This window comes from Herpailurus yagouaroundi, unplaced genomic scaffold, assembly GCF_014898765.1.
Source record: "Herpailurus yagouaroundi ecotype Mexico unplaced genomic scaffold, PumYag 140, whole genome shotgun sequence".
Classification (NCBI taxonomy): domain Eukaryota; kingdom Metazoa; phylum Chordata; class Mammalia; order Carnivora; family Felidae; genus Herpailurus; species Herpailurus yagouaroundi.
The window spans coordinates 95,901,503-95,912,849 of record NW_024412395.1 but is presented as its reverse complement, the minus strand read 5'-3'; the positions used below and the strand labels follow the sequence as shown (position 1 = coordinate 95,912,849).

General features: G+C 57.6%; 1 protein-coding gene across 1 annotated transcript in view; it reads right to left on the bottom strand.

Moving 5' to 3' along the window:
• The window catches only part of WNT6 (Wnt family member 6), a 13,311-nt gene extending 8,362 nt beyond the window's left edge, over positions 1 to 4,949 (bottom strand). The window contains exon 1 of the mRNA XM_040476292.1: positions 4,778 to 4,949. Within this exon, the coding sequence (XP_040332226.1) occupies positions 4,778 to 4,857 (80 nt within the window). The 5' untranslated portion in view covers positions 4,858 to 4,949. The remainder of the gene's footprint in view (positions 1 to 4,777) is intronic.
• Positions 4,950 to 11,347: the final 6,398 nt, after the last annotated feature.

Below are 11,347 nucleotides of genomic sequence, written 5' to 3'. Positions count from 1 at the left end.
CCTCCTCACGCTGCTCTCCTTCTCATGGCTCTTGGAAGAGGCAGGGGCTTTCCCTTCCCTGATGAACGTCACCAGTCAAGAGGCCTTCCTACTGGTCAGGGCTGTGGGAGGCAAAGGAGTGGACACATTGACCGCCCCCCCCCCCCCCGCAACACACACTGGATTCTCTGAGGAGAATCTGTCATGTGTCTTCTGCTCTCCCATAGTGAGGTGGGGAGCACCCATGTGAAGGTGGGGGTGGGGAGCAGAAAGGGCCTGTGGAAGGCCCTGTACCCCTTTCCTGACCGCACCCCCCCCACCCCTCACTGCACGCAGGGATGAGGTACTCGGCAGGAGGTAGACTCCCAGCCCTAGTGCTCACTGCCTGCATTCTGGATGGCCTGAGGCAAGTCCCCTCCAGTTCCTGGACTTTGCTGGACTTCTAACCATAAGTGAAATGATTGGCCTAGATGATCTCCAAGTCCTCTCTAGATCTAATTTCTAATTTCTGGCTTAAATGGAGGGCTTCGAGCTGGAGGAACCAGCTTTGGAGGCCAGGTGGAAAACCGGAGCTCCCTCCCAGCGACCTTTTCCCTCCCTCAGCTCCTCCTCAGGTGGATCAGGGGAAGCACCCAAGGTCTTGCCCCACCCCGCCTCCGGCAGGAAGGAAGACATAGGCTAGAGGGCGCTCTGCCCAGTCCCTAGGGACAGGCTTCTGTGTTCCCTAGCGCCTCCGGCTCGGCTGGCCAGGCGCCCTGCTGCTGCCAGTCTGACCCCGGCCCCGGCTTCCCCACCCCGCCCTCGCCTCATCTCCTCCACAGCTGCATTTCTCCATCAAAGTACACATTCTGGAATCCCCCTCGCTGGGCCCTGGTGATCAAACTTCCCACTGACCTCCCCCCACCAACTCCTGGCTTCCGATGAGAACGGGGCAGGAGGGGGCTGCCCCCCCCTCCAGGAAATGTCACAGTGCCAGGGCTCTGGTGGGCTTGGGGCATGCTCTGGCCCAGATAGAGCCAGCCTCCTTTTGCCCCTGCCCTTTTCTGCTCACAGCCCCATTGTCTCCCTCCAGGGGAAGCTGCCAAGGCGGGAGGCCTGGAGGGGGGTACTGGGTGGCCACCCCACCCCAGTTCCCACCCCGCCGGGAGCTTGGTGGGGGCCAGGAATAGGACTGCCCACAAAGGGTCAGATAAAGACAGGATGGAGGAGGATGGCCAAGCCCAGCCTGGGGTGGAGGGGGGATCCCAGCTGGAAAACCTGGGTGTCATGAAGAAGCCTGGGTCCTTTCCCTGACTCCCTGTGGGGCCAGAGATGAGGTTGTCCTAGGCCTCTGGTTCCTGTTTCCTTTCCATAATGGGGGAGGGGGAGGGGGGGAGCGGAGAAAGGCAAGATGAGATGGGGGAAGGGAGTGAGACTGGGTGGTATTTTTGCTAGTGGAACAAGGGGGGAGGGTTGGTTTCTTTCATAGAAAATATAAAACAGAAAGAGGAAAGAGGAAGAGAGAAGGGAGATTGATTTGATCTATTCTGTGAGAGTGAGCTATTTTCCACATGCACTGATTGAGAGCATAAATAAAGATGGGTCAGACATTGAGGAGAACTTCCTGGGGGAGGGTGGGAGGGGCTCAGAGACAGGCTGGTGGGGTGGGCACTGGTGACCAGGAAGCCACAGACTTTCTCTCTCTGCCTCGGTCTCAAAATGGGATCTGTCGGGGCCAGGGCACATGCTGGATGGCCTGCAGGCAGTGGGCTGGACAAGATGACCTCAAGAGAGCCTGGCCAATGTCCTGGAATCTGGGATTCTGTGATTTACAAAGATATGGTTACAGATGGGAGAGAGACAGACAGAGAGGCCGGAGGCAGAGTTTAGAAAGCATGCATTGCATGGAGGGGGAATGAGGGGGAGGGGGAAAGGAAGCGGAAGGGAGACTTCTCTGGAACCTGGAGCCAGGTACCTGAGCCTATTCCAGGCCCTGGATCATTCCCCTACAGGAGCCTCCTTTCCTAATCAGGACAATCCAGTCACTCAGCGTTCCTGGGGTCCTCTCTGTTCCCACCCTGGAGGCTATTAGCATGTCAGGATGGTGTGCAGAGCTGCTGCTTCCCTGCCTACTGCTAGAGCCCCAGCCAGGCTAGCATTCTCTGAGAAGCAGGGAAAAGAGGGCCAGCCAGCAGGTCAAAGAATGACCTGGAAGCCCCTAGCCTGATAAAGTTACTAGCCTAAGTGAAGCTGGGGTAAAGGGCAGTGTGGGGGTGGGGGGTGGGCAAAGAGTGACGGGAGCCTTAGGCCACCAGGGATGCTGGGTCCAGCCCACCAGCCCAAGCCTGATCTCAGAGAGCAATGGTAGGATGGGGTGAGGACAAGAGTGTCAGCAAGTAGAGTCAAAGATCCCAAGAAAGGAATCTGGGCTCAGACCAAAGGAATGAAGTGTCAGAAACAGAGGAGAGTGAGGGGGCCAGTGCAGGTGGGAGAGGCAGGTTCTCTGTGGGAAGCATCTGAGCGAGGCAGTTGCTGGACACCTTATCACCCCAGCCTCTCACTCTTCACCCAGCTTGCTCTGCAGCTGCAGCCATGAAGGCCCCTGTGTTCTCCTACACCTGCCCTCCTCACCTCCACCCCCACTCCCTGCTTCCCAGCTTCAGGGTCAGTCTCCAAGGGACCAGACCTCTCTCCCTCTGGCTTGTCACCCACCCACCAGCCCCTCTTGAACAAAAGAACCCCCACAATACAAGCCCCAGGAAGGTGAAGCAACCACTTCAGCAACATTCCACAATACTTCCCCAGCACCTTTAGCCTCCAGGGCCCAAAGACAAAGGCTCTGACTTCCCGGAGCAGGGAAGAGAGACCACAGAGGGGACGGTTGTCAGTAAAACGCAGTAACTGGCATGGTTGTCCCATGCATGGGGTGCAGTAGGAACACACAGAAGGCAAGGGAGGAAAGACAAAAAGACAGTGTCGTGGAAGATGTGCTGTTCTAACTGGAAAGATGACAATGAGCTGGATAAATGGAAAAGGAGAGGAGGGAGGGCGGCTACCATCTGGGAGAGACCTCTGACCCCATACCTTGAGAAAGGGCAAAATTAGAAATGTGTGTCTGGGAAACAAGACAGAGATTCTTTTACAAAGTTTTGCTTGGGACTCTTGGAATTTTAAATTTAAATTAATCCTTTTCACCCCTACAAACTCTAGCCTGGAAAACCCGCAGCGTGGAGGAGGAGACTTACACTTATGGATGGAGCACCTCCCAGTGTCAGATCATTTTGTAGATCCTCCCATCTAATCCTCCTATCTAGCTTACCAGGTAGGGAGACTGTTTCCCAGTTTTAAAGTTGAGACGTTGAGGCGCAGGGAGAAGTGAGTTGCCCAAGGTCACAGACTTATTGTCGGCCGAGATTAGATCTCAGGTCTATTTCAAAACTGACACAGCATTATAGCAAACCAGGATCGAAGGACGCATGTTCCCTGGCCGGGACCTGGGTCATCCTCGATTTGCTCCCTCACTGACACCCCCAAGGGACATCTCTCCCGCATCACGGAAGAGGGATAGCAGCCAGCAGCTCCCTGTGTGGGCATCCAGCTCTCCCGGGGGGAGAAGGATCTGCCTGCCCCACCCCTCCATCCAAATGGGGGGGGGGGGAGGGTGGAAGAGGAGCGGAGGATAGGGAATCCAGCCAATGACATGGCCCTATGCAAATAGACCAGACCCTGCTTTCTTAGGATTGGCTGACGCATCAGCAGTATTGTCCAAGTCCCTCCTCTTTAAACTCTGATCTATTCCAGGCGGGTCTTTGCAGCTCCAGAGAGACTAGGAAGGAAAAGAAAGTCTCCGGGATCCGGATCTCTGAGAGGTCTCGACCCGGCACCCACCTTTCCAGTTGCTGTCCATCCCCAAGGCTCAAAGTTCCCGCGACCTTAGCTGCGTAGGTGTCTGCTCTAGCTAGGGCCCGGTCTGGAGGCCAGGTCTGGGAAGACGTCCCCATCTCCTGGCTGGCCAGGCCTCCCTCTCTTCCACCACGACCCTTCACGATTCTCAGTACCTCCCGAGCTGCATTTTTTTCATTTCTGACCCCCCACATCTGGAAGGGTCGGAGCCTAGGTCCCTTTCCTGTCTTTCCTCCTCTTCTTTGCTCTGGGGGAAGGATGTAGAGAAAACCGCGGTCCTGACTCAGTTTCCCTTTACGTTTTTTCCCCGCCACTACCACTTTGAAGTAGCACTCAGCTTCTCAGCGAGAAGCTGGTGGGTTGTTGAGCAAAGTAAGGCGGGGAAGAGACAGCTGTTGGACCTTCCCTGCTTTGTGGCTTACCACCTTGTTCTTCTCTTTCCCACAAATCCAGTCCTCCTCCCCTAAATCCAGGGCCCTCCTCACACACTCTTTTCTTTGGATCTCTCACTGCAGATCCTCCCGCTGTCTACCCGGTAGCTCTTTCCTACCCGCGTGCCAGTTCCTTGAGGACCTGGATTGAGCGCATAACCGGAGGGGGTTGAAAGAGAGTGGGGAGGGTGTGTAGCACCAGGTAGGAGGAAATAGAATAGAATGTGAGGGGTGTGGGTTTAGGAACATCTGAGTGGCAGTTTAGAAGTGGCCCAGGCGGTGTCTGGCAGGAGAGCGGCACGCACCTCCCGGCACCTCCCCAGCTGCCCTAGGGCTGGGTTCCCGCTCGCTCGCAGGTACTGCCCAGAGGCAGCGGGACCGCGTTTCTGAGCCACCCGCCACCCCTCCCCGCCAGTCAGTCCCGAAGTCCCCACCCTTGAGCTTCAGGAGCCACACGGGGACAGCCAGCCCGACACAACACTCACCACCACAGTCCGCCGACGTGCGCGGGACACAGGAGCAGCAGCAGCAGCAGCCCGAGGAGGGAGGGCGCGGGCGGCAGCATCGTGAGCGCTCTACCGCGGGCCGGTGCGGTCAGGGGGCGAGGCTGCGGGGCCAGCCGGTGCGCGCGGCGGCGCGGGCTTCAGGGCGAGCGCGGCTACGGCGGCGGCGGCGGCCGGGAGGCGATGGCTCCGGCGGCGGCGGGGGGGCCCATCGCGGGCGAGGAGGGCGCGGCGGAGGCGGAGAGCGGACGGGGCAGCCAGCGCCTGTGTCTCCCGCCGAGCTCGCTCGGGAGAAGAAATCAGAGCCGGGGGCGGGGGTGGGAGGGGAGCTGGGCCCGGTCGGGGGCGGGGGCCAGGGGGGCCGTGGGGTGGCAGTTGCGACAGTCAGGCGGCGGGACTCTCGGGAGGGAGCCGTGCGCCCCGGGGCTGGAGGCGCGGAGCTCCGCGGAGGGCGGGTGCGAGGTCCCGGGGCGGGGCCCGAGCGCGCCGGTGGCTGCGGGACCCGCCTGCCTCGCCCCTTCGCTTTGCCTCTCTCGGACTGGGAGACCCCGCCGCCTCCCAGAGTCGGGGGCAACGAGGGGCGGGGAAGTAGGGTGGAGAGGGGTAAGGGGGGGGGGGTGAAGAGGAGCTGGGGAATGGGGGACGGGCTGGAAGGGAGACGTTTGACAGGTTTGTTGACTGTAAAGAGAGAAAACTTCCCAGGAATGAGGGAGTTGGGGGGGTGGGGGCGGTGGTTCGGAGGGAGATGCTGGAGAGGGGGCCGGGAGAGGAAGTCTGCCTGGGGCGCTGGGTGCTCCGGGAAGGGGTGTCGAACTCTACCGTCTGCCGGGCGGACTCTGGAGGGGTCACCCCTTACCGGCCCCGCCTCCGCGCCGCACGCCCCTTTCTCAGCCTTTCCCCAGGAAAGGAGGAAGCCCCAGGCCTCCGCTCTCGCTCCCCCAGCCACCCCGCCTCTTCGAGCCCGCTTTCGGGGAGGGGGGGTGGAGGGCTGCGAAGGGGAGATTAGACAGCAAGAGGAACCTCTTGATGGCCTGCGCTCAAGCGCTCGCAAGTGTAAGCGAGAGATAGAGCTGAGGTTGCAGTCTTGCGAGAGATTAGTGGAGGCAGAACTCAGGGCAGCCGGGCCTCGCGTGTCCGCGGGTGCCTGCCTCTCGTGGCTTCCCCAACTTGGCCCGGGCCAGAAGGGGTGGAAGAGCCAGCTGCAGGTGAGATGGCGTTTATCTGATTCTCTAATGCCACAAAAATGTCTTTGATGCCCCTGCCACCCCCCCCCCAGGTGGTGGTGGTGGGGGATCAAAGGCTCCGTGGGGAGGAGGGACAGCTCCATTCATCAAGCCTAGCGTACTGGCTGTGGCTGCAGTCCCTGCTCCGCCCCCGCGTGCCCCAGGAGTGCCGAAGGACAGGTGGTGCAGGACATTCCTCAGCAAGGGCCAGTCTCCCTGTCACCACCAGCTAGAGTGGCATCAACCGTTGGGGGGGGCGGTGTGGTCTCCCTAGTGGTAGAAACTTCAGGCACTCCGAGGAAAGCTCCTGGTCTTTTAGGATGGAGATAGCACCTGAACTCTGGGAGGGAGGGAAGCCACCGCCTAAAGAGATAAACATCCTTGGTGAGCAGAGACAAGGCAAGATTGAGTCCCCAAGAGAGTGAGGACAAGTGGATAGAGACGAAGCTGAAGGACTAAGGGGATGCGACAGAAGACCATAGATGCCTAACCCAGGAGAGGAGGCAGATCTGGGGAAGGTCAGAGGAGCCAGTGGAGAACCGAAATGGAGAAACATTGCCCTAGGCGCAAAGGGAAGTTTTGCTTCCTTAGGTTTGCTGTGAACCCAACTCCATGGCTGTGGTGTCCAAGCTGTGTCAATCTCATTCCCTGTACTGGGTACAGAGAATTTTGGTGGGGGGGGGGGCGGGTGGTGGTGGTGGCTGGGGCACTCTAGAGAAGAGGTAGGGCCCCTAGTGGCTGAGGGAGAGAGAGTGAGGGGCACAAGGCCCAAATGTTGCCCCCTCCCATTCTAGCCTTTAATAGCATCCAGCTGCCGCCCATGGCCCCTGCACCTATTAATTTTGTACACAGTTGCTGTTTTTCCAGGGCAATGCCAACTGTGGACACTACATACTCAAAGACATACCCAGATTGGGCACACACTCAGGCCAGATGGTGCTCAACAGGCATCTGGAGAGCTTTGAGGGTTCCTAAAGGCTGCAGGTGGCCAGTGACCAGACCCCTGGGAATCACTGCCTGGGTTCTAAGTCCCCTACCCACCCCTGCCCCCACCCAGCTACTGTTATTGCAGATTATGAAATGCTCTCCCTATCCTGCATTCTTCTCCGAGGCAAGAATTTTAATGTATTTGTCTTTGTCATCAGGGGACCAGGGCTCTGGGACCGCCCTGCCTCTGCCTGAGGAGGGAGCGCCCCAAATCTAGTCCCTGCTGTCTCCAGACCCCAGCCTCTTTCCATTACCACCCCCTCATGTCCTAGCCCTGCCCCTTGCCTCCCTCTCCTAAGACACAGTCTCTCTGTGGGGTGGATAAAAATGATGTTATTGAAACAACAGAATTGGGAGCAGTGGCAGGGAGCAGGGATCAGCGCAGGAAACTGGGGCGTTTGCCAAGAAGCCTTCTCCCCCGCAGGCGCAGGCGGCCTTTCTGCCCCCACCCCCCACCTTTCCTACAAACACACACAGATCGCCCCACCCCTCCTGCAGCACTCTCTCTGGCCAGATCGTACAGAATATTTGGCCATCCCTGGATTCCCTAAGCCCTCATCTCCCCGCAACCCCCCCACCCAGAGTCCCATTGCAGAATCTATTGGCCCAGTAGTGCCTGCAAAAGCACTGGGGCAGAGAAGGGGTCTGCTGGAGTCTGCGACGGGCAATCCTCGGCTCCCAGGGCAACTGTGTCTCGGCTCACTCTCTTTTGCCTTCTCTGCACCCCCCTCTAGGGGTTGGCTGGCATATGGGCAGAACCAGAGCAAATGCCCTTATGGCCTCCGAACCTTTAGAGAGATGAGTTCAAATGCTCCTGAGGCTTCAGTCCCCCACGATTAGCTTAGAAAACTTCATGGAGCAGGGCTGGGGATAGAGACGGAAGTACACAAAGACAGATCAAGATGCATGCACACACACGTGCACACTCGCACATACCCACAGCTGGGCACAGGCGTCCAGATAACCCACAGACACCAAAGAACACCCTTGATTCCCTTCGACAGTGTTGGATAACTTTCACTTACAGGTACAGATGGACACACAGATGGGCTGACTCAGACGGAGACACATGCCTGCCTCTCCGGAGATTACATGCACATGCAACCCCATCTCCCCCTCGCCCCTCCCCCACCTCTGCACACGCATGAATGTGGAGGAACGTTCACAGGAGTCTGGAATGGGAACACGGCAGCCCAGAAGGGGGCAGCATGGAGGGGGGTGGTGCCTCTCTGATCCCCCTCTGCCGGTCCTCTGGGCACTGGGCCCCCTCCACCTCTTCCTCCGTGGCTCTGCCTTCAGTCCTGAAAACCTTTTAACTCTACATGCAGGCCCTGATGCAAAAGAGAGAGGCGGAGGGAGCACGAGGATGTCTGGCTGCGGAGTGGGAGCGGGAGGAGGGGCAGGGGTGGGGACTGGGGAGGGGGAGAGAGGCAGCTGGAGACAGATAACATCAGAGTCGCTGCAGGGAAAGCAGAGCTCTCTGTCTGTTAGATCCTCTCTCCCCATCTTTCCGTGTGTCTTTTCCGTGTGTCTCTCCCATCTCCAGAATTTGGTTTCCATTTGTGTCTGTCTCTAAATCACTTTCTCTGCTTCTTTGTTTCTCAGAATGACTGAAGCTGCAGGAGCCCAGGAATTTGGGCCTGTGACCCTTCCCCTCCCAGGGACCTCCCTCTCTCCCTCCCTCTGCATCGCCCTCCCTCTTCCCCAGCAAGGGGACCCAACTGCCATTCCTTTAGGGTGGTGACAGGACTTGAGAATTCCTAAGGGCCCTGGGTGTCTAGGTCCCTGGAGAACATAGAGGGGAAAGGCTAGTCCTCCTCTCTAGAGAGATGGAGGGAAGCGGAAATAAAAAGGGTCACTTTCTTCTCCCTTCCGAACCCCCACATGGCCCTACCCCAGCTTTCCCAGCCCACCTGAAGTCAGGATGGTGCGACTTTCCAGCCCAGGGTGGGAGCTTGGATCCCGGATTCCCAGCATTAGCTCTTTGAATCCCTGCCTTGCAGACCTAGTTTCCTGAGACCCCCCTCTGGGCCTTTGTCCAAGGTGACCCCAGGCTCCAGTTCCCCGCAGGGCCCACCTGCCCCCACATCTTCCGTATCTCTCACCCTTACCTATGCCCCAACCTTTCAATCACCCCATCAGTCAAAGGGAGAAGGAACTGGAGGGGGTTGGGAAGGGGCTCTGAGGAGGGGAAGGGGAGCAGGGGCTGAGAGGGAGGGGCTGCTCGCCCACCAGGACTGGGCTGGGAAAAGCCAGGGAACATTTGTTTCCACTTAGCTCAGCCCCAGTGGCCCCGGGTGGGAGTGGTCAGACCCAGGAGCCTCTCCGGCCATCCCAGTCCAGACCTGGCTCCTGCATTAGGGCCTGGGAGTGGGCAGAAAGACCCTGGCATGGCCTCAGGTATTCTGAGGGGAGCCTCCACCCTCCTCTCCATTCTCCTCCAGGAGACACCCCCTCTCCACACTGCTTCAGGTCCCACCTCTGAGGGAATCAGGACGTTTCAGTCTCGGTGTCTCTCCTAATCGTGCTGGTATCTGCTGGCTATCCCTGGGCAGCAGCCAGCCCATTTTTAATTGAACACCTACTAGGTGCCAGGCACCCAGCTATGTAGCGGAGAAACAATGGTGAAGAAAAGCAGACCTCAAGGAGCTCGTGGTCATTAATCATATCATCTTACAAACAAATGGAAAAACGCAACCTTGACCTGTGTTGTTGAGGAGTAGGGAAGGGCTGTGAGGCTCTGGTGGTGGGGATTGGCCAAGTCAGGGAAGGAGGGATGCAGGGGGATGGAGAAGGCGTGGGGGCACTGAATCAAGGTTGGCATGGGTTGAAAGAGAGTGAAAAGCAGCCTGGTGGGAGATGAAGCTAGAGAGATTTAGGGGGATCAAACCAAGTAAAGCCTTACAGGCATGGAAGGGAATGTTTTTCTAATTTTAAACGCAATGGGAATTCTACAAGACAAATACATTGCAAGAGGGAAGAAAAAGAGATTGGGGGGGGGTGGTCTCTAGATTAAAGGAGAACTAACATATAAACAAAAAGCCAAACAGGCAAAGTTGAACTACAGTAGTTAGTGACACGTGGTCAGATGACAGAAATAAGTAAATGCTTACCATAGAAGTCAGGCTAGGTAGTTGCTCAGGGGTGGGGGGAGGTGGTGGTTCTACTTTGAGGAGCACACGGAATGGGATGTCTGGCAACCTTCTGCCTCCCTTCATGGCAGTTGGTTTCAGGGTGTTCAATTGTACATTTGTTCTATGCTCTTTTCTGTATTCATGATCTTAACAGGGTTAAGGGCTTAAGAAAAGAAAGGGCGAAGAAGAAAACCACTCCCTTGGGCCTTTGCAGGAAGCCACTGTAGAGATTTCCCCGGGACAGTGAGTGGCATGGCCAGTTCTACATTTTGAAGAGATGGTCGTGGTGTGGAGGGGGGATGGCAGGGGAGCCCGAGCAGAAGTCAGAAGGCCAGCTCGGGGGCCCTGCAGTGGCCTGGGGGAAAAGCCAGGGTAAATGGCAGGGGTGATAAAAAGAGTGGACAGTTCTGGTCAGTGTCAAGAAAGTAGGGTCAAGTGGGCTTGGGGAGAAGCTGGAAAAGGGGACGAGGAAGAGGGAGGCGTCAAGGGTGCCTCTGAGATGTTTCCCTGGCCTGGCCGGATGAATGGTGGTGGGTCCGCTCAGCTAAGGAACACCGGAAGAAGGCCAGCATTAGGCAAGGCTGGGTGGGAGTTTGGGACCTGGATTAAAGATGCTTCCAAAACATTCCCTGTCGGGAGTAGGCAGTTGGATATATGGCTCTGGAGCTCAGAGGGGAGGCCTGGGCTGAGTCATCCTGGTGCAGGGTGTAATTAAGCCAAGCACAGGGCCAGGATCTCCCAGGAGACAATACAGAGGGAGAGGAGCCCCCGTGAGTGTTTAATGGCCAGATGAAGGGGGAAGAGGCTGCAGAGGAGAATGAGGAGGGCCTCCAGAATGTAAGAGGGAAAAGCACCATGGTTTCATGGAAGCCGAGGAAAGAGCACCTCCAGATGAGGGAAGGGGGCAATGGTGGCAACCATTTCTGAACTGTCAGTGAGATGAGGAGGAAAATGTGTCCATAGAACACGGAAGGAAAACCACTGAATCAGCTCAACCTCAGGCTGATTTTGCCAAAGCACAAATACGACCTCGCCATTTTCTTGCTGTAAAAACCTGCATAACTTCACCTCCCGAATCAAGTCCGGACTCCTTAGCTTGGCATTCAGGTCCCACCACGGTTTGTCTCTTTGTGGGCTCCCTGCCTCACCTTCCTTTTCGTCTCCACCACAGCTCCAGGCTTACTGTGGCTCTTGGTCAGGCCCCAAAC